Source organism: Ambystoma mexicanum, chromosome 12, assembly GCF_040938575.1.
Source record: "Ambystoma mexicanum isolate Mex_15411 chromosome 12, UKY_AmexF1_1, whole genome shotgun sequence".
Taxonomy (NCBI): domain Eukaryota; kingdom Metazoa; phylum Chordata; class Amphibia; order Caudata; family Ambystomatidae; genus Ambystoma; species Ambystoma mexicanum.
In genome coordinates, this window is record NC_090936.1 from 570,639,554 (window position 1) to 570,660,657 (window position 21,104).

At 42.8% G+C, this 21,104-nt stretch overlaps 1 protein-coding gene across 2 annotated transcripts in view; it reads right to left on the reverse strand.

Moving 5' to 3' along the window:
• Nucleotides 1-8,758: 8,758 nt before the first annotated feature.
• The window catches only part of CD6 (CD6 molecule), a 333,337-nt gene continuing 320,991 nt past the window's right edge, over nt 8,759-21,104 (reverse strand). For both annotated transcript variants that reach the window (XM_069628887.1, XM_069628886.1), the window contains 2 exons: nt 18,663-18,776; nt 8,759-17,647 (listed from right to left, as the gene is read on the reverse strand). In XM_069628887.1, the coding sequence (XP_069484988.1) occupies nt 17,601-17,647; nt 18,663-18,776 (161 nt within the window). In that variant the 3' untranslated portion in view covers nt 8,759-17,600. The remainder of the gene's footprint in view (nt 17,648-18,662; nt 18,777-21,104) is intronic.

Sequence of the window (21,104 nt, forward strand, 5' to 3'; positions counted from 1 at the left end):
GCAGAAATGTCTCCCTAGATGGCACGGTCTTTTGAAATTGTAGATATAATTTCACCTGTTGCCTACAGAATCCGCATCCCCAAAGGAGAGTTGGCAGAAGATAAATGGGTGCATATTAATAAGTTAAAGAGTTGTCAGCCCAGACACACTTTTCAGCTGATTGAGGAGCCAAGAAAAAGTTAATTAGAGGAGATATCTGGAGAATGAGAACAGTAAAAGAAGAACCAGAATGGAACAGGTAGGTTCATAGGTATATCTATCTAACATGGTGTACTTTTCTTCATTGTCAGTGCAAACGGGTATCACCAAAAACTCTAGTAAAATATCAATAGTTATCTTTGTCTTGTAAGGAACTATTTGTTGTTATTGTCCGAGTATGTGAATGACCGTAAGGTATGTGTGTCCCACTGCTGTCAACCTTCTGGGAAGACATTCAGTGGGAAAATGTTGTAACCTGTCTTTATTCATCAATTAGATTAGTACTGATTCCACTCCTGATTACCAAGGAAGACTTCCCCGGGGACCCGGAAAAGAAAGACCAAAGGAAAATCTGGGGGTGTCACTCCACATTCCAAGGAAAGACTGAATGAAAATCTTTGGGTGATGCGCCACACTCCAACGAAAGACAACGGGAGGATTGTGGCGTACAACTCCCTGATGGAGGAAGGACTCCACCTAATGAGCCCCACTTTGCCATACTCTCCCTCAACAAGAAGTCTCAGGAGAGTCGGGGAGGAACCTGTGGGGTACATTAACCCACCAAGCAGAATTCCCCTCCATCACCAATCTGCACTTCAGCAGTTACCAGCAAAATGGCTGCGCTGGCACTGTAGAGCACTATCGCCTTGCCTTAAAACTGCATTTTGCAGTCACCAAAATAATGGCTGTGCTGTCTTTGCCAAGCACATATGGGGCAAGATGAAACAGGGAACACACTGAGAAAGGCTGGCAGTGTGTTTCCTTATGCGCACTAAAGAAGAGAATTGAAAAGCAGTGCTGATTTGCTGCTAGCTCAGAATTTCCCATTGTAAAAGGAAATATTTTACATTTAAAATGATGCTGCCCTGATGCTCTTTTTCATCTGTTCAACAATACACAGTCATGATCCAGTGAGACCCAGCTATACCATGCCTTATTCAGGTTGTGTGCCAGCAAAAGATAGCATTTCTCACTGAATGACAGGCTGTGTCAGGAAAAATCGGTGAAATCACAAACAACTTTACTCGCTGCCATATGGAAAAACGCTTGACTTTTTGCTACAAAATATCCCAGATAAACTCTTCAAAAGAAACCCTGTCTCTCTGTGCATATGTCAGTTTCAAGGGATCTTTATCTTGACAGATGCTTGTGCATTGGAAACATGACTGAGGCTTTGGAAAGATTCAGAAAATGGATGTAAGAAAGCCGCATTTGAAAGTGACATCCCAGCAGAATTAACCATGTGTAAAAGTGGTTGCTTTTGCAAAAAAGAAAATGTCTGTTTAAAAGTATAATGTTGAATAAGGCCCTGTCCTTGCCTAGATATACAAGGGGGGTTTTGCTTGAAAACATATATGGGATGTTTTATTTCAACAGACTTGCTTTTGATTCAGAATAAATAAATACATTAATTAATTTGCTGTACTGGGGAACCAGCAAAACAGGTTTTCCTGCTTGGATTCAAATTACATTTGTTTTCTGGGAACAGGGGTTGCCTTCCCCCAAAAGGGGCCACGCCCTGGGAAACTCTGAATGGACCAAGAGGAAGCATATCACACGCTCATCAGACTTTGTGTCTGGGCTTGGGCCTGCTACAATAGATTCCAGGGCATTTAGGTGGAAATTGCAAATAACACCTCCCCTCAACTTCAACTGGGGGGTTTCAAAGACAACTCCAGAGCAGCCTTGGAAGTTATGCCTTTATTTGGGAGACAATACTGGCCATCTGGCTCAAAATACTATTTTAATTAATAAACTTTAAGACTGTTACTTCTGCTATTGGAAAACGCAGTAATGCAAAAGTGTTACGGTTTAAATGCAATTTTTGTGGCTTTAAATTAAGACGTGGTAGCCTTCACTAGCATATCGGGGACAGAAATGGTGAACAATTGTATATTCTGAGGAAAGTGTATATAGTGCCACTTTGAAATTCAATATTAACATTCCTTATGATAATATGTACACATGTATAAAGTTATAGAAATGTAGGCAAAATATTTCTCACTGAAAATGGTGAAAAATTATTAGAAGGACGAAACACAGTCCTACAAATGTGGGAGCTGGAGTATTATTCTCTGTGTGGAATATGCAATTTGCCTGTATGATTTGTGAAAGCGCCCCAACTGTAAAAAGGTGCAATTTATGTCAGAACTGATTTTTGACTGGGGGTGGCTTTGTACCTCATAAAAACACACCCCATAAAACTCAGTCCCCTTCTTCAGTTCAATCTGCCCCTAAGGAGGAGGTGACATAACATAGGCAGACCTATCTGATTCTTTGGGGTAGGTCTGGCTTAGTTCTGCCCAACAATAAATCCTGTGATGTCACCCGCCTTATAAAAAGTGGAAGCTCACAGAGACAAAGGACACACTCTTCTGAATTTTCCAGCTCCTGTGCATCCTGCGTAACCAGACATTTTATATTCATCCTGCAAGATTCCAGACTCAACTGCCAGGAAAGGGATAGTTGATCCAGTTCCTCCTATCCAGACAGAACTACCCTTCAGAACTAAACCCCATAACAAAATCCCACTAACTCAGGGAGAAAGGAGGACAAGCTGTGCCATGACCAGACCTTTGCCCAGCTGTTTTCTGTTAGGAGAGCCTGCTGCTGTGACCAATGACCAGGTATTGCCTCGCTGTCCAGAAACTCAGTTGGCTGTCCCAAAATCCCCAACTCAAGCACTGATTGTGAGTATTACCCCATTCCATAGCAACACATAGTATACCCCAACTTAATACCTTGTTTTTGTTCCACCTCCTAAGTAATCCCATCCATACCCTGATAACTTGTTGAAGATAGTCTGAATCCTCTGTGTATTCTGTTCCTTTATTTTGTAGTGTTAACGCAATTCTTCCATTCATTTCTGTCTTACCAATATCCTTAGTCATATTTTGAATAATTTAATTAATTCCCACATAGAGCTGAACGCGGGGTGAAAAGGTTAACCTTGCAAATTAACCTTGGAGTGTACCATGTCTTTCTTTAACAATCTAGCCACTAAATCTAATTTAAGTAAAACTTGTCCTTTCCTTTTTTAAACCGATTTTCTCTTTTAACTGCTTTTATTTTTAAAACCGAATTTCCTTTCACCTTGAAAATTTCATCCAGTTCTCCAGATAGAGGCACTCTTTAACTTTCCTACTATCCCTGTGATGTGCATCTATCACCCAGCCTAAAAACTGCATTCCGATTCTGTCTATTTCACCCGTTTTTCAAACCGTTTTTGACATTTAAACCTGTGTAATTTAGCAAATGCAAATTCTGTGCATGTGATTCTGGCTGCACTGTGTTGTCACTCCAAGGTTGATTTTTGAATTGTATGCCCTTTGTTGGTACCTTGCTTTCTAGTTGCTAGCGTTATTACATCCCTGATACTGTGATAACTCATATTTACCTCATTTATTCAACCGCACATTTAAATTAATTATTTACCAATTCGAGTGTCATTTACACAATTGCAAAGCTTTTCAAACCCAATTGATTTTGCCTCCCATTTCGTGAGGGAAGGTCGGAAAATTTGATTAGTTGGGGTTTGAGGGCACATTGCAGGGGAAAACTTAACTCGGGTGCTATCTACCCGTACAGTAAAATTGCTCCTATTCATTTGTGCCTTGGATATGTTCTAGTAGAAGGTCAACCAAGTGTATTTCATCAGTTTATGTTGTAATTATCACCCCATTGGTGATTGCTGTCCAATATTAAAATTGTCTGATTTTCCTTGAATTTTAAATAAATAATTATTGTATTCCCACCAACCGGCCTGGTTCATGGTCCATTGTAACCCGGTGTATTTGTAAAAGGGGGTGTGAGACGGGTTGGGTGCCAGCTCAATCTGAATTCTAGGAAATAAAGAAAAAGTTTTCTAATTGAGCGCTACATCCTAGGCTAAGGGCAAGGGTCCTGGTCTGGAGTTTGACGCCGATTACAATCCTTAACAATTTCGAACTAGTAGACAGGACATGCCATGTTCAGTGGAGTCAACTGACATTGTGGTGTGAACCTTTACAGCCTCCCACAGACAGGTGAACATTCATTGATGTGTATGTATGCAATCTGTCAGACATACTCCTTTAGCTGGACCAAACAAATGTCTAGTGTTATTTCAGGTGTGTTACCTCATTCAGTGCTGACACTCCCTGAGAGGACCACCAGCACATTATTTGCACCCAAGACCACATTCCCTCAGCTGGACACTGCCCCTCCCAACACCAATGTGGAGGCCCTGTGTTAGGTGTAGGTGATGAGAGATTCATAGCACCACATATTTACCACCAGATAAGGTTGGGCACTGTCATTCTTTTTCATGGCTAGTGACATATGTATCCTAATTATGGCATGATGTGGCACACATTTGGTTTGCATGTTTGATGTGATTTGGTGATGATTGGGTGATGGTCACTTTCACTGAAGGTGTGAGCTGCCCTACATAATTGTGTCTGTGCATGTCTCTTTGATCATCTATGCATGTGCTTTGGGTTACTGGTTGCACATCCGTGATTTGGTGCTTAGAGCCAGTCTGCTTGTGATGTTCCTGTGCACATGTTTTTGGTGAGGGCTGATGCTGTAGCTTGGTTTTTCGTGCGCATTACATTTGCACTCCTGTCATATCAGCCTTGCATGCCATCTCCATACACGTGCCATTGTGCCATGTCGGCTAGCACTCCATGATAAGGGGTGGACTCGCCTATTGGGAACTCTGTTTCTTTCACGGTAGGACTCTAGACCCTGTGCCTCTTGTGTGGTGTTTCCAAATGTTCTCATCCGAATAGTGTTCGCCTTGTAGTAGAAGTGTGAAATGGGTCTGGTTTGCATATTATTTCCATGGCCTCTTTTGCCCGTCCATGTTGCATGGGCATGCAAACCACCTTACTGCCACAAGCCACATGGGTAGATGATCCAGTTGACAAGTATGCATGTGGGTGATATGTGTAATATGTGGTGCATTGCTGGTAAGGTGCAGCTGTCTGGGGCTGGAATGTCCTTCTCATGTGTCATGTGTAATGTTGCTGATTTATTTATTTTTTTATTTATTTATTTACATTTATAGAGCGCACTGCAGCCCATAGACATCGAGGCGCTATTACATGAAGGCGTAAGCAGCAAGATTGTGTAAACATAGGAAACAAAAGGTACTTAGTTACAGAGAGAGGAGCGGAACATAGTTACAAATGACGTTCGTGAGCCTGTAGATATAAAGGCAGGAAGGTTTAGACAAACAGCCTGGTTTTTAAGGCTTTTCGGAAGGCTAGGTGAGAGTCAATCCCCCTGAGGAGCGAAGGTAGGGCGTTCCAATGTGAGGCTGCTAGGGCTGAGAAGCTCGAACCGCCCGCACGTACTCTACAAGTCTTGGGAGTAGAAATCAGGTTGGTGTAGGCAGATCTGGTGGGCCTGGCCGAGGAGGGTCGTGAAATTCTCTGGGCAAGGTAGGGGGGAGCAAGGTCATGGAGGCATTTATGGGTGAGGGAGAGGATTTTAAAGATGATCCTCTGCCTAATGGGCAGCCAGTGGACCTGCCTCCTAAGGTCAGAAATGTGGTCTTTCCTGGAAAAACCTGTAGCGGCTCTGAGGGCGTTGTTCTGGGCAAGCTGGAGTTTGGCGATGTTTTTTCCGGAGGTCCCACCAAGGAGTGCGTTGCAGTAGTCCAACCTAGATCCTATGATGGCCCTAGCAATAGTGAGGCCATTTTGTGAGGATAGGAAGGGTCTTGCTGCGTAGATGAGTTTGGAGTAGTATGCTGAAGAGGAGGCTATGGCATTGACATGCTTATCCATGGTGAGATTAGAGTCGAGGTAGACTCCAAGAGTCTTGACTGATTGGGATACCGCAATCGGTATGTTGTCGATGGTAAAAGAGGTGTATTGTTTGTCAAGGTTGCCTAGAATGGTTGGTGACCCAATAAGTAAAAGCTCGGTCTTCTCGCTATTGAGACAAAGCCAATTGTCAGCCATCCAGGCTTGGATGGTGGCGTAGATGGAGTTGAGGGTGTTTTTGTCCAGCTCATAGTCACCTGTAAGCGGGATGAGTACTTGGGTGTCATCCGCATAATTCGTGTATGAGATGCCCATAGAATCAAGGAGATTGAAGAGAGGACGTGTGAACAGGTTGTAGAGGGTGGGTGCTATGCAGGAACCCTGGGGCACCCCACATTTGATGTGACTAGGAGATGCACATGCTGAGTCCCCATTGATATGTTCAAGGGCTGTTGATGGAGTGGATTATGGTACCTTACCATTTTATTCATGTTTGTTTATCCTGTGGTTGACTAGTTTGCTTTCTGGTATTCCTGGAGGGCATCTTCATGTTTGGATGGGGAACATTTTGAGGGTACATGATTGGTTGGGGGACATGTTGAGGGTATCAGAGACATGCATTTGGAGGGGGTGAGTGGGCAGCTGTTGGTTTTCCCCATGACAGGAGCATGTACATGGCAGTGGAGTTTGGAGGTGGGTAGAACCAGCAGCAATGGTGTGGAGGGATACATCATCACGATGTCAGTCAGGTGAGCCCTTTCTTGCACTTGATGCATGCCACTCAGGGGGACACATGGTATGGGGACATTGTACCTGGGGCTGGCTTGAAGCATGTCTTGCATTTTGAACCTTTAATTCCACTTGAAATTACTGTGTGTATTCCACAGGGGTTGGCATTCATGTGAAGTGGGTCTGACTATCTGGTTGTGTGTGTGTGTGTGTGTCCTGTCCCTGTGCCCAATGGCCTGCTAAGGGAATCAGTTGTGTCTCTGGATGAGTGTGGAAGCCCTCCTGCACCTCTACTGCTATGCTATGGCGTGTGGCAATATTATGCAGGACACAACATGCCACAATGATTTTACATACAACAAGGGGTGCATATAGCAATAGCCACCTGAGTGGTCCAGGGAGTGGAAGCGTGACTTGAGCACTCCAAATGTGCGCTCCACTATGCCTATAGTGGCTATGTGTGCTGCGTTGTAGTGCGCCTCACCTGGGGTGGCTGGATTCCTGATGGGTGTCAACAGGAATGCTGGGAGCGGGTAGGCACTATCCCCTCCATAGGACTACATGGTTGTTCATTGCATGTATTGTCATTTGTTGTGTTTCTGTGTGTTATGTGACTGCTTGTGGGTGCGTTATAGTTAATACTCACACACCAGCTAGGTGTTTCCGAAGGTTCCCGATGCAAGGGCTTGGTATATGGGGGGAATGTCGCAAGATGTAACTGTCATGTGTGCCTCCTGAGTAATTGGCATTGACATGCATGATGTGTCCCTTGGCATCACATATCCCCTGCACATTGATGGAATGCCAATGCCAATGTTTCCTGTTTCAAAATATGTCCTCGGTGCCTGCAGAGGGAGTGGTTGCATCACTATCAGCGATCATCCTGATGAAGGCCATCATAAACTCAGGCTCTCACCCAGCCCCTCTTGGCCAAAACACTTCAGTGTCGATGTTTTGTGACGCAACCCCTTTGTTTATGTGTTTATAGATAGTGCTTTGTACACCATCTTGCCTAGATCCCCGGACCTACTACGATTGGGTCGCACTCTGTGCAAAATCCTATCGTCTCACTTACCTGTATTGTATACTCGTGCATCACGTTGGAAATTGTACCTCGATAAAAGAGAGGTTGATACTTACCTGTATTTCCTGTGTTAAATAACGTTTGTCCGTACGCTTTCGTGCTTATCAAAAGTCATGTAAATATTTAATTTTATTATCTGTGCAAAATCGTTTTGGAGGCAAAATAAAAAAGCTTCAAAACCAGACAGTTGTCCTCGGATCTCCCACCCTGATTTCTAGCATTTTGTACACATTTAAATAAAAGGACCCATAAGGATAATGTCCATTCTTCTTTGGATTTTACATGTCAAGACGTTCATGCAGTGCATTCTTTTCACATCCGTACTGCACATTTTCCTTAATTGCGCTTACCAATATGTCCGGGTGTACTACCACTCCTCTTTGATGTTTGCTTTATTCTATTTCTTACAATATATTGTGTGGATGATACATGACAATGACAGAGACTAATTAATTAATAATAAAGAGATCTTTGCTCTTCCCTGCGATTTATGTGCTATAATGGCAAGAAAAACTGTTTGGATGGGGATGCTGGTTGCCCATACGGGTAGTTTCCTAAATGTGCATATATATTTTATTCTGTTGCAGTGATGGCTGAAATCTTCACCAACATATTCCTCCAAGCTGAGCATAGTTATCCCTAAATGTTTTTAGGGGACACTTTGAATCCACCGGAAAGAAGCAGGAGACTTACTGGAAAAGATATGCTGCAGAGGTGTTCATGTTGGATGCTAAAAGAAAAGCCAGCATGATCATCTTGTGGAGAGATAAACCCATCATGAAGCACCTAAAATTGCAATAAACGCAGGTGTGTTAACCAATATCCCAGTTTCACTGACCTACGATTGATCGAAAATATTGTGGATTAACATGACAGGTCAAAAGCTTCAACCCAAGATGGATGTGGTTTGGGGTGACAAATGTAGGTCCTGTTCAAATTCATTTGGGGAGAGGTAAAGGAGAGTTAGTGGGGTGTCTACAATCTGACTGTAGTTCCCCATATGTAAATATGACTGAGCATGAAACCAAACTGTCCACACCCCCCTGTCTCATCCCACATTTGGACACAACATTTCTTTATTTCGTATAAAAAAAGATGTATTTTTCTTTATTGAATGAGTTTATACAAAGAATTGCTTGACATGTGGGTTATATCATGAACACTGAGCAACTTGCAAAGGAGGTTTGTCCCCAATATTACACTTTATTGAACAGAATTTTCTATGTACAATACAGTCATACGTCGCAAATAATACATTCCTAGTTACTTAAAAAAAAGAAAGTTCGAGGTTTCATATGAGCGTTCATCCCTACTTCCGAGAGGAGTTCTTGTTGACAAACCATATAATAAAGTCCTTGTTGGTTTTTAGGATGAACTCAATACATATGCACAGTATGGGAGGCAGGTGATGCACTCAACAGGGACGAGCACATTAAATTCACCCAAATGTAGGCCATTTTTGGCTAAAAAGTTGCTTCATTTGCAAATTGGCAACATTTTTCACCCTGACCAAAAGTAAAAAAGGACCCAATTTGTTGCAAAAAGAAATCAATACATTAAAATAATAAATTGCTTAAAAAATAAAAGAATGTGTTTATTAGTACACAAACCCATTTCTGAAATAAAGAAACTGCTTGTTACAGAAAAACAATCGGTTTTGTGTGAAGAAAATCAATAATTAATTTAAAAATAAACCTTTTTGTTGTTGCATAAGGTTGTGATTTGGTGCAACAGAAGCATTTCCCTGTTCCATTCCCAATTTTCTTTTGCATGTAATAGCATTTGTTTAAAGTTGTCACTCAATTCCCTGTGTATTAGAAGAACCATCTTCTGCACAGCCCTAGCACTCAAGATGAGACGCCTGCGCCTATTGAAAATATTCATTGCTAATTAATAAAGGCCATGTTCTATATTCACTAAACAAACTTTAGTTAAAGTGCAGTTAAGTTGACCAGATTTAACACAACAAAACCCTTGAAATTCAGCAGAAGTGGGAAGTCATTAACAGCTTAACTCAGCTGGCTCCTGTTGATGTCCCCCATAATGGCAGAGCCAAGTGGTACTGCAGTTCGATCCTTCGCCATCCTGGTGAATCAATTTGTAGAGAGCTTGACACAGAGAAGGGAGTGGAGCGGCTACATTTACTTTGTTCCCAAGAGTCCCCCAGGCATTATTGGGGGGTACTTTGCGTTTTCAGCAACAAACAAGGTGGCGTCCATCTACCACTATCCTGACTAGAGAAAATCCATAGGAATTTTGGATGCTGTATTTTGCCCAGATAGTTTAGAGAAGGAAAGTGGATTTGCAAGAAGTACCAGAACAGCCCCCATATTTAATTACGGGAAAGAGAGGGTGCTCTCCCCAACAAAAGAAGATTTTTAATTCCGGCACAAGACACTTCCCCCTGAAGAATATCCTACATGTTTGTATATCAAGGACAGAAACTTGTACAAGTCGGGTTGTTTTGAAATACACTAATATGAAATAGGCTGAAAGTAGTGAAGCTTAGGAATCAAGGTGTGATATATACACACATCATTGTGATCCTTAAAGAAGTATTATAACATTACTTACCCGTGGTGTTCCTACTTGTGTTGTTTTAACATATTGTATATGTCTTATGCACTATGATCATTTTTATGATTGTTTTATGAAATGTATTAATTCTTAACCAATAAAATGTTGTGATATTTAATGCCAATTGATGTGGGAAGAGTGTTTAGATGACACCCAATAGACTATCAGACTTTCTTTTCATATGAAAAAAATATATGCTCACAGGGCAAGAAGTTTGTTGATCCCTATCTGTGACTCAGAACCGTTTTCTGAGAATAGAGATGTCCCCCATAATGCCCTGTCCACCATAATGCCATTTTGTATGTCATTGTGGATCCCTTCTCTTATAATATGTATGTGCTCATGGGCTTTGCCACGGGAACGGGCTGAGTTAAACTGGTTATGACTTCCCACATCCACTGACTTTTAAGGGTTTTGCAGTGTTAAATCTGGTCAAATAAAATGTACTTTAAAGTTTTTTCAGTGAAGTTCTAGGGTTTTGTTATACCATATATTTTTACGGCCCACTAGCAATGGCCTTCTGCTGTGTCCACTGTATATTTTCTCACAATTTGTTACTTTTACAATAGCTATTCATGTCGTTTGGGCCCAATAGCCAGGGCGTGTGGCCTTGGCCAGTGAGCACGGCCTTCGGCTATGCCAACTGCATATTTTAAAACACCACTGGGTCACTTGCTATGGCCTTCAACCATTGACGGTAGCCACGGCCTTCAGCCATGTCCACTGTACATGTTCCCCCAATATGTTTCTTTTGGACCCACTTGGTGGCCACTGCCTTTAGCTGTGGCCACTATACATGCCATGGAAACTAAACACTATTCACACCATTCTTAATAACGTTTTAATTTTCTTGACAAATTGTTCCCAAAAGTTCCAGTTTGGGGGTGGGGGCTGACAATCCATTGGTTTAGAAAATGTTATCCAAATCCATTTAGCAAGTCAAAAGTTATTAGCGCCTCTCAGCCACTCTGCTGCAAAACACCAATTCGGATATAAAGATTTTAAGGCACAGGGGGCACCTTGTTCTCTGTTGAATATTTTAAAAACAAATGGATGGATTTACCCCCAGTCAAGGAAATGAAGTCAATGCTTTGTACCCAAATTGTTTCTTATTTGGTCCAAATCTGCCAAGTGGTTTTCACACTACACCTGTTAAAAAACAGGTGCACTTTTTCTCTATGGAAAAATGATCGCGAGTTGGCTGAAAATAGCATTTCTACATTTTCATAAACATTTTTTTCATTTTCTAACGAATTGTTCCCAAAATGTTCAGTTTAGTTGGGCTCTTGATGAATCGTTTGTTTGGAAAATATCATTCAAATCCATCTTGCAAGTCAAACGTTATTAGCCTCTCTGCTGTAAAAAGCACCAATGCCGAAATAAAGGTTTTAAGGAGCAGGGGGAACCCCCTTCTACATCAAATATTTTAAAAACTACTGGATGGATTTACCACAAACCAGTCAAGAACTTTAAGTCAATGCTTTGTGCCAAGGTTGTTTCTTATTTGGTCCAGATCTGAACAGCAGTTTTCATGCTACGGCTGTTGCAAAACTGCACTTTTTCTCTATGGCAAAATAAATTGGCTGCAAACTGTGAAACTGTGGTGTTTTATTTTCTTAAGGACTTTTTCATTTTATAACGGATTGTTCCCAGAATGTGCTGTTTGCGGGTGGCCCTTACAAACCTTTTGTTTTGACAGTATCATCCAAATCCATCCAGCAAGTTAACAGTTATTAACAATAGAATTGTGGGGAAAATGGGCTGCTTTTTCATTTCTGAAAATCCTGTTAGCCTCTCTGCTGCAATGCACCACTGGAGATATCACTATAATTTTGGGATAAAGGGGCACCCCCTTCTCATCAAACATTTTAAAAAGTACTGGGTGCAATATCCCCAGCACCCCTGCACGCTTTGTGCCTAAGTTGTTTTGTACCTGGTGCAATTCCGTCCAGCAGTTTTCCCTGTGCACTTGAGCAAAAGTTGGACTTTCTCTGTGAAAATGAACGGGGACTAGGCTGAAACTGTGTTTTTTTGTTATCTGAATAACTTCTTTACTTTTTAACAGATCTTTTACAATATTTCCAGTCTTTTGGGTGGTAAGGGGAGCAGCGGGGGTGGGGGTAGGGCAGAGATAACATTTTATTTGCAGAATTTTACCCAAATCCAAGGTACGAGTCAAAGGTTATAAGCAATTCAATTTCCTTGACTGGCTTGGGGTAAATCCAATCAGTGGTTTTTAAAATATCCGACAGAGAACAGGGTGCTCCCTGTACCTTAAATTCTTTATATCGGTATTGGTGCTTTGCAGCAGAGAGGTTGAGAGGCACTAATAACTTTTGACGTGCTGAATGGATTTGGATGAAATTTTGATGCTTGATCCTTAACTATAGTGCACCGACCACTGCACTATAATATTGCTTTATTATTTGAACCATTCTTTTACAACCTGTAAAAACTGAAGTTATTGATTGATTGGTTAGTAAAAAAAAGTTATCGGGAGAAATCGTGCCCTATCTACTGGGTGCTTTCTGTGTTAATCAAAAGTTATTTACAGTTGGAAAATGTGAAAGGAAAAAGAAAACGAGTGTAAGGGTATACCGCAGCAACAACTACTCCACACAACGAAAGCATGTTGCCCACCATGACAGGTAGTCAAAAATAGTAAAATGAAAACCGACCAGAGAATGATAAAATACTGAAAATAATTACGTCAATACATGATGTATATGATATTCTATCTGACAAACAATAGAATGTACGGATTAAATTGCATCTCATGAGGCAAACTATTGACTCATTAACTAGAAGAAATGCAAATGCTGAGGATAGAATCAGCAAAACATTTGAAGATTCAATACCGAGCACATTACAAGGTTCAACAGTTAAAAGGGTGGGAGGTGAAGCAGAAGTTGCAAAATGTGTTCAGAATAGGATAGAAAGAATATGATAGACAAGTGGTAGCAGGGGAGGTGCGGGGGCAGGGTTATTGTATGCAGAAACCGTTACGTTTTGACTCTCTTTCTAAAAGTGGTGATGGAGGGTGCAGTGCAGATGTGAAGAGGTAGGGTGTTCCATGCCCTGGATGCCCAGTGGGTAAATGCTTTGTGTGCATGTTAGTTTGCAGAGTGGAATGTGTAAGAGATGCTTGCTTGATTGTCTGGTGTTTGTATGGGTGATGGGTTTGAGTTTGTCATTAAGGTAAGATGGTGTTTTGTGGTGGATGGCTTTGAAAACAATGCAGATTCCTTTGAAGGCAATTCTTTGGGTATGGGGTGGCATTGAAGAGTGGTAACAGCTGGGGTGATGTGTGAATGTTTTGATAGGTGGAGGATGAGTTGGGCTGCTGTGTTTTGTATGGCTTGCATGGAGACAAGTGTGCTGCTGGGGAGTCCAGTGACGAGAGCATTGCCATAGCCCAGCATGAACAGAACCAGTGCTTGGAATGTGGTGCAGAAGTCATCAGTAAGGAATGATGTGTCTGATTGTTTGTCGGAAGTGTAGTTGTAGATTGCATGGTTTGGTGACAGCAGTTTTGTGGTGTGTGAAAGAAAGGTGGGGGTCGATGATGAAGCCAACGGATTTGACAAGTGTTGGGAGGGATATCTGTTAGATGTCTGTGGTGTGTACCTTTATCCATTAGGTGAGTTTGAGTTTGTGTCTGTGGGGGAGTGGGGGGGGGGCATATGAGGAGCATTTCCATTTTGGAAGGGTTGAGCTTGAGGAAGTTGGTGGTCATCCAGGTGGTGATGGTGGAGAGACAAACTTTGAGGATGTGAAGTTATGAAAGGCATGAGATTTGGAAGTATATTTGCATGCCATTTGCATATTGGTGAAAATTAATGTTGGGTTTGCTAAGGGTCTGTCCAGGGGATTCAATATATAGTTTGAAAAGGAGTGGAGACACGGAGGAGCCTTGCCGGACCCCGTACTAGACCGTGGTGGTGTCAGATCGGAAATGGGGCATGGAGACAAAATATGTCCTGTCTGTAAGGAAGGAGGTGAACCAGTCGAGGACCATGGCTGAGAGTTTCATCCTGGTGGATAGGATGTTAAGTAGAATGGTGTGGTCGATTGTGTCAAAGGCTGCAGGGAGTATGAGTGTAGCTGTGTGTTCTTTGTGAATGATGTGGAGGTCATCAAGGATGTGAAGTGTAGCGATCTCAATGCTGTGTCCAGGTCAAAAGCCAGATTGGAAGGGGTTGAGTAGGTTTGTGGTGATGTATTGTTGTAGTTGGGTAGTGACAAAGCATTCCATGATGCTGGTGGGGTATGGCAGGATAGTGATATGGTGGTCATTTTCGGGGAGTGTGGAGTTGAGGGATATTTTTTGAGGATGGGTGAGATTTCTCCAGTTTTGAGAGCAGAGGGAATAGTACCATTTAAGAGACAGGAGTTAATGATATTGAGTTGGTGTGGAGCGAGGATGGTGATGCAATTCGATGCAGCTTGAGGTGGGCGTGCATCATCCAGGAAGCATGGAGGTTTTGTTTTGGTAGTAAGGTTGATGAGGCTGTCTATGTTGATGGGTTGGAAGATGCCCCATGTATTGGAATGTTTGTGAGTGGGTGTGGGAGTGGGAGAGTAGAGGCAGGAGCCTGCCTAATCTAGTGTATTTGGGAGTTGACATTGCCCTTGAGGGAGTGCATGCTGCAGTGGATGGGGTGTGGAAGGGGTGGGTGATGGTTTGCAGAGGGATTTGACAATGTTGAATAGTTTCTGTGTACGATTTGTGGCGGATTGGAGTCCTTGTGGGTAATGGGTGGATTTGGCATTGCTTATGGCTGTGTTATATTTGTTGTGGCAGAGTTTGAGTGGTGTTCTGGGGCGAGGCATGGGTTCTTTTGCCAGGGTCTTTATAGGAGTCTGGCTTTCTGCTTGCTAGAAAAGAGAGATGCAGCTTGGTGGGGAGATGGCCTAGACCACTTCTGAGTCTGTCAGCTCCATAATGGTGCGAATCAACATATGGAATAGGGTTGGGGAGTCCGTCCGGTTTATGGAACGGTTATATCAATTAGAATGAATGTCTTCTTCACTGAAATACCTGAGGGGTTCTGCACGTATTATATATACAGGAATTAGGCCCTGCTGTAAAGCAATACGGATGAGAGAGCACGAAAAACCTTGCAAAGTGGACCGGACACTAACATTTGCAGTGTGAGATGTGCAGCTTGATGTCAAGACTTCAGAAGAAATGATGCATGCTAATTTAGATGGTAACCTTTGACCCTCTTTACCACCCCCCCTTTCTTACTCTTAGTAGGTGGCAGTTCTAATTGGATCTTATCTGTGATGAAAATTATAGAAAATCTCCATTGGAATGGCATAACATTTTGCAGAATCATTCTGCATATGAAAAAATATTCAGCAATGTACTGAACAAAGAGAAGGCAGGCTGCATGAAGGTTGGCAGATGGGTTTGCATGCCCCTTGGACACCAGGATGCTTGTTTTAAACTAGGGTTGGTAAATGAGAGGTGGGCTGCTGAAACATCTGAAACATAGCCAGTTCTAGATCTGCAAAGGTCAGAGGGTAAATTGTTCTGTGCGACTGATCACATGCTGACCCTAGTGTGGATCACTTTAGGGTGTATGCTTTGTTCTAGGACCTGCTGGTTACATGCAGTAGAATAGGGATCTGGGGGATGAGACGCCTGGTGAGTTCTGTGGGCCGGAATGTGTAGGGTAGGTGGCAGTGCATTTGTTTAACAAAGCATTAAGCAAACAGAAACAGTAGTTAAACACGTCATTGGGTAGTCAGTGTTGGAATGGCGCTACACAGGGGTAGATGCTTTAAATGTCATATCAGCTGTCGAAATTTAAAAAAATTAAAACAAATGAGGTTTCTGGCATATTGATGTACACTCAGAAACGACCTGGTGTGGAGACAACAGCGCATCTGATTTACAGGGGTCTTTTAGAAAGAGACAGAGACATAGAGTGTGACAGGGAGAGGAAGAGAGAGGGATAGAGAGAGAAAGAAGGATACAGAGGGAGGCAGAGAGAGAGAGAGAGAGAGTGCTAAATTAGCTTGTGATGTGCTGGGTAAAGGTAATTCTGTTATATATGCTGATAGTCTTCATATGCTGATGTATTAAATAATAGTATGCATAAATGCCCAGTAATGGAGTTCTGGAGTTGCTATGTCAACGGGTTGACAGATTGTCATACTGTTGGCTATGGTGTGGCAAGCTAAGCCAAGCCTAAAGAAACCAGACTGACTTTTACTAGTCTGTGGGCTGACAAACCCAACTGGGGCAGCGCATTAGTTCAATCCCAAAGGACTATGAATAATGAATTACAAAAATGACCTACTCCACATCCAGCAGTATATCAAAGAAGTTACGTTTTGTCTTCTTGGGGCAGATGTGTAGGTCTGAAGGTACATCAGAAGCTACAACCCACAGGCAGAACCAAAGCCCTCATTGAAATGCCCACCCTACAACACCGACACGTCACACCTCGAACATTCTACATTCCACCGGCCAAGAAAGATATGACACAGCTCTGTCCTCAGCAACTGCAGAGAACATTCAAGATACGACACAGCTCTGTCCTCAGCAACTGCAGAGAACATTCAAGATACGACACAGCTCTGTCCTCAGCAACTGCAGAGAACATTCAAGGTACGACACAGCTCTGGAAGATACGACACAGCTCTGGAAGATACGACACAGCTCTGTCCTCAGCAACTGCAGAGAACATTCATTTAGAGAACCGCAGCATCTGAGCTGAATACCATATGAGTGATGTTTCTTGGCCCTGCAGCAAATACATGGCAAGCGCCAGTAGGATGAAGTCCCTCGGGGGCATGCAGCCACTGGATTGGACATAGTTGTCATGTGGCTTTTTTACTTTCCTATCCCCAGGATTTTTGGGAAATGTAGTCCATGTGATTAAACGCGTCCTCCCCTCCTGGTGTAGAAGAAATGAAGACGCTGCTTGCTGGTCCCCTTGTCTTTTTGACAGTCGAGCTGTTCCTGGTCTTTGTTATGGTCAACCTTCGTTTGTGTAGGCCGGTGTATGTGCGTAAAACTGTATCTGCCCCCATTACATGTACTTTTGTATACATATTTATATGTGTGTGTATATTATATGTATATATCGTTTTCTGTGTGCTCATTTCTGTTATTCCATGCATGTCATTTATATAATGTATGTCTGCAAATATGAACACCTTTCCTATCTTGCCTCAAATATATGTTCCTCCATTCCTATCCCACTTTCACGCCCACATTAGCTCTTGTGAGAGAAAGTATCATCCTAGTCTGAAGAACCTTCCTGGGGAGCTGGCGATACAGCCGCCTTTCCTGCAAAATAAAATGTACAGATGTCAGACAAACACGGCCCATTGACACTCCGGCCTCACCCAGCGCTTCTCTGTTCATCTCCCAGGCCCTGCATTCACATTCATAGCTCTTTAATATTTCCTTCTTTCTTTCTTTCTTTCTTTCTTTCTTTCTTTCTTTCTTTCTTTCTTTCTTTCTTTCTTTCTTTCTTTCTTTCTTTCTTTCTTTCTTTTCTTTTCTTTTTCCCTTTCTTCTCTCACTCGCTTCCTATCTACATTCCTCCCTCCCTCCCTCCCTTCCTTCCTTCCTTCCTTCCTTCCTTCCTTCCTTCCATCCTTCCTTCCTTCCTTCCTTCCTTCCTTCCTTCCTCCCTTCCTTCCTTCCTTCCTTCCCTCTGTCCCTTCCTCCCTTTCTCCGCCCCTTCCTTCCTTCCTTCCTTCCTTCCTTCCTCCCTTCCACCCTCTGTCCCATCCTCCCATTCTCCTTCCTTCCTTCCTTCCTTCCTTCCTTCCTTCCTTCCTTCCTTCCTTCCTTCCTTCCTTCCTTCCTTCCTTCCTTCCTTCCTTCCTTCCTTCCTTCTTTCCTTCCTTCCTTCCTTCCCCCTCCCACTCTCTGCCCCTTCCTCCCTCTCTCCCTCTTTCTTTTCTTTCTTCCTTTCTTCTCTCACTACCTTCCCATCCACCTTCCTCCGTCCCACCTTCTACTTATCCTCCCTCTTCCTTTCTCTCTTCCTTCCTTCCTTCCCCCTCCCACCCTCTGCCCCTTCCTCCTTCTCTCCCTACTTCCCTCCCTCTCTCCCTCCCTTCCTTCCTCCCTTCCCGCTTTCCCTCGTCTAATCCTTCCTTCCCTCCCTCGTTCCTTCATTCAGTTTTTTTTTCTGCCCTCCCCATCTTCTCCACCCTATTTTACTCCCTTCCTATTCCTTTTTCTTTACACCATGTCTGGTTCCGATCTATGACTCCATGAGGTAGTTCACGCACGTATTCCTGACTCCTCCCTGCTCCCCAACATCGGCCGCTAAAGGCAAGTTCTGTACCTGAGAATGGCTGGAGATCCACTGGTGCGGGTGAGTGTGGAGGGGGCTTCCAGTTCTGATACCAGTCTTCTTCTCCTGAGGAAGTACTGGTTGAGTCCTCGTCCCTCTTGCTATCTGTGGGAAGGAAAGATATAAAGGATTAATCCCAAAACATGGCATTGCCAATGTTAAGAAAGAACTATCTGCTAGGCCTGTGGCCTCCACCCTTTTAGTAAAACCTCCACAAAAGACATGGAGGTTGTAGACTTAGCATGACTTGAATTAAGAGGTATTGACTCGAGGTTATCGACAGGGTTTGCCTAGGGCCAACACATGTCCTGATTGTTGAGTAAGAATCACCACACGTTGGTAACATGTTATTTACGTTCATGATTGGTTAATATCTTTAGAGCTTGGTTTAGAGGTACCTGTCCTGATAACTGACTATAGGCATTCATCTTATGGACCTTAATTGGTTCTTTCCGCTGTCCTTCAATGCAATGTTTTCTCCATTCCTCCTACGTTCTAAATTTAGACATTGGAATCTACGTAGACATTTGGAATCAGAGCACAGGCTCAGTAATGGTGTGTATGCATACACAAGGCTCTTGATATATTTCTTAGCATCCTTTTAAGTCCATTTTGTATTGAAGGAGCAGAGATTTCGATTTAATGTGATAGCAAAATATTAACCAACATAAATGCTTGAGGGTGGATGAGGTGTGTGGTTCCTGGTCGGCATTGATGGCAATTCTGGCTTCCTGATTGTGGAGCTTCCCCATATGGTCACCTCCTTTCCTGCAAGTGTGCATCCCAGTGTCTCTCATGATAATCCTAACAAGCATTTAGGAAATGTCCTGGTTTAAACAATGGTTGCTGCTTCCTGAAAGATTGAAGGTGGAAGTCACTAGTTCAGCGGACTTAGTTTAGATGACTTCTCATGTCTTGTGGGCAAATGTAATGTAATACCCAATGGATTGGCTTTTGGCTGTCTTTGAAGGTGTCCCTCATATATGGGAATGTCTATGCCTTAGTTCCCCTTTGGCTTATGAGTTTTTCCTAGCCATTAACAGTTTTCTGAAGCTGGCATTATCTTAACCCAGTTGATTGTCTTGCATCAGCAATGTTAAGTGCAGTGCTTCACACGCATGTACTGGTGGGTTCACAATAAAATGGTTATCCTGAAGCATCGAGAAATCTGGAGCATTTCTGAAGTTAGAGGAAGATTGAACTGATGGCCAACAAAGAAGCAGCCAACAAGGAATCTTGAGAATCAGATGCTTGATGTGAAAATCAGTGATTGGTAGCTCCAGGCTACCAAGCAAACCGCCCCAGTTCTAAAGCAAACTAGACTATGCATAGAGTGAAGGAATGGCTGGAAGAGGAGAAATGTTAAAGTGTAAGATGATGGAATGAATGGCGTGTTGATCTAAGAAGCGAGACATTGACTGTGCTGTTTAGGAAGAGGCTGAGAGATCACCTTTTGTAGACATCAATCAGCAGGAACAATTCAGAGTGGATAGCCTTTAGCTCAGGGAGGGTTTTAAATAACATGAATGTATGCATTTCCAAATCAGTTAGATATGTGTTCATGCTATTAACATTGATGGCGAAATGTAGTTTTAGCATGGCTGTTATTGCATGTTTTTATTTCTGCCTCTTAGCGCTGAAACACTGCCTGGAATATAAGGCACATGTTAGTAGGAAGGTAGCAGGTCACAACTAGAAACAAACAACTCCCCATGTCATAATCGTGATGCAAGATTCACCCCGGCAATGATGTGGCACGCCTTTATATTTGGAAACAACAATATTGTCAAGGAAAAAGATTGGAACCTTACATCAAGCCCCCAGGGGCATCATGGTGGGGTTGGCCCAACCTTTTCATGTCGATATTATCACATATGGAGATGTTTCTTCCCAACGTTGTTTAACCTATATATCAGACCCTTGTGTGACCTTCTAACATCAATGGGAATCAACTTTACCAACTTTGCAGATGACACTCAACTACTGATGGCGCTGAGATGTTGTTATAAGACTGACTCTGCCAGACTCAAGCACATCTACGACACCATAAAAAATTGGATGTCCAATAACTGGATGTCTTTAAACAGAAACAAGACTGAGTTCATGATTTTGGGTCCCAACAAGCAAGAGCTAAAGTAAGCTCAGAATACAATGGTATAAACATTGAAGGGTGCCATATAGGAATCACGGACAAAGTTAAGACCTTAGGGGTACTCCTGGAGGCCTCAATGAGGTCAGAAGCACAGGTGGATGGGATAATTGCCAATTCACACTATCAGCTAAGAGTACTAAGGCAAACCCAAATCTTTTTGTCACCATAACAATCATGAAACATTGGTTAGGGCTATTATAATGCCACGTTTAGATTACTGTAACGTGTTACTGATTGGAGCAAACAAAGGCTGCCTGGATAGACGCCAAGTACTACAAAAC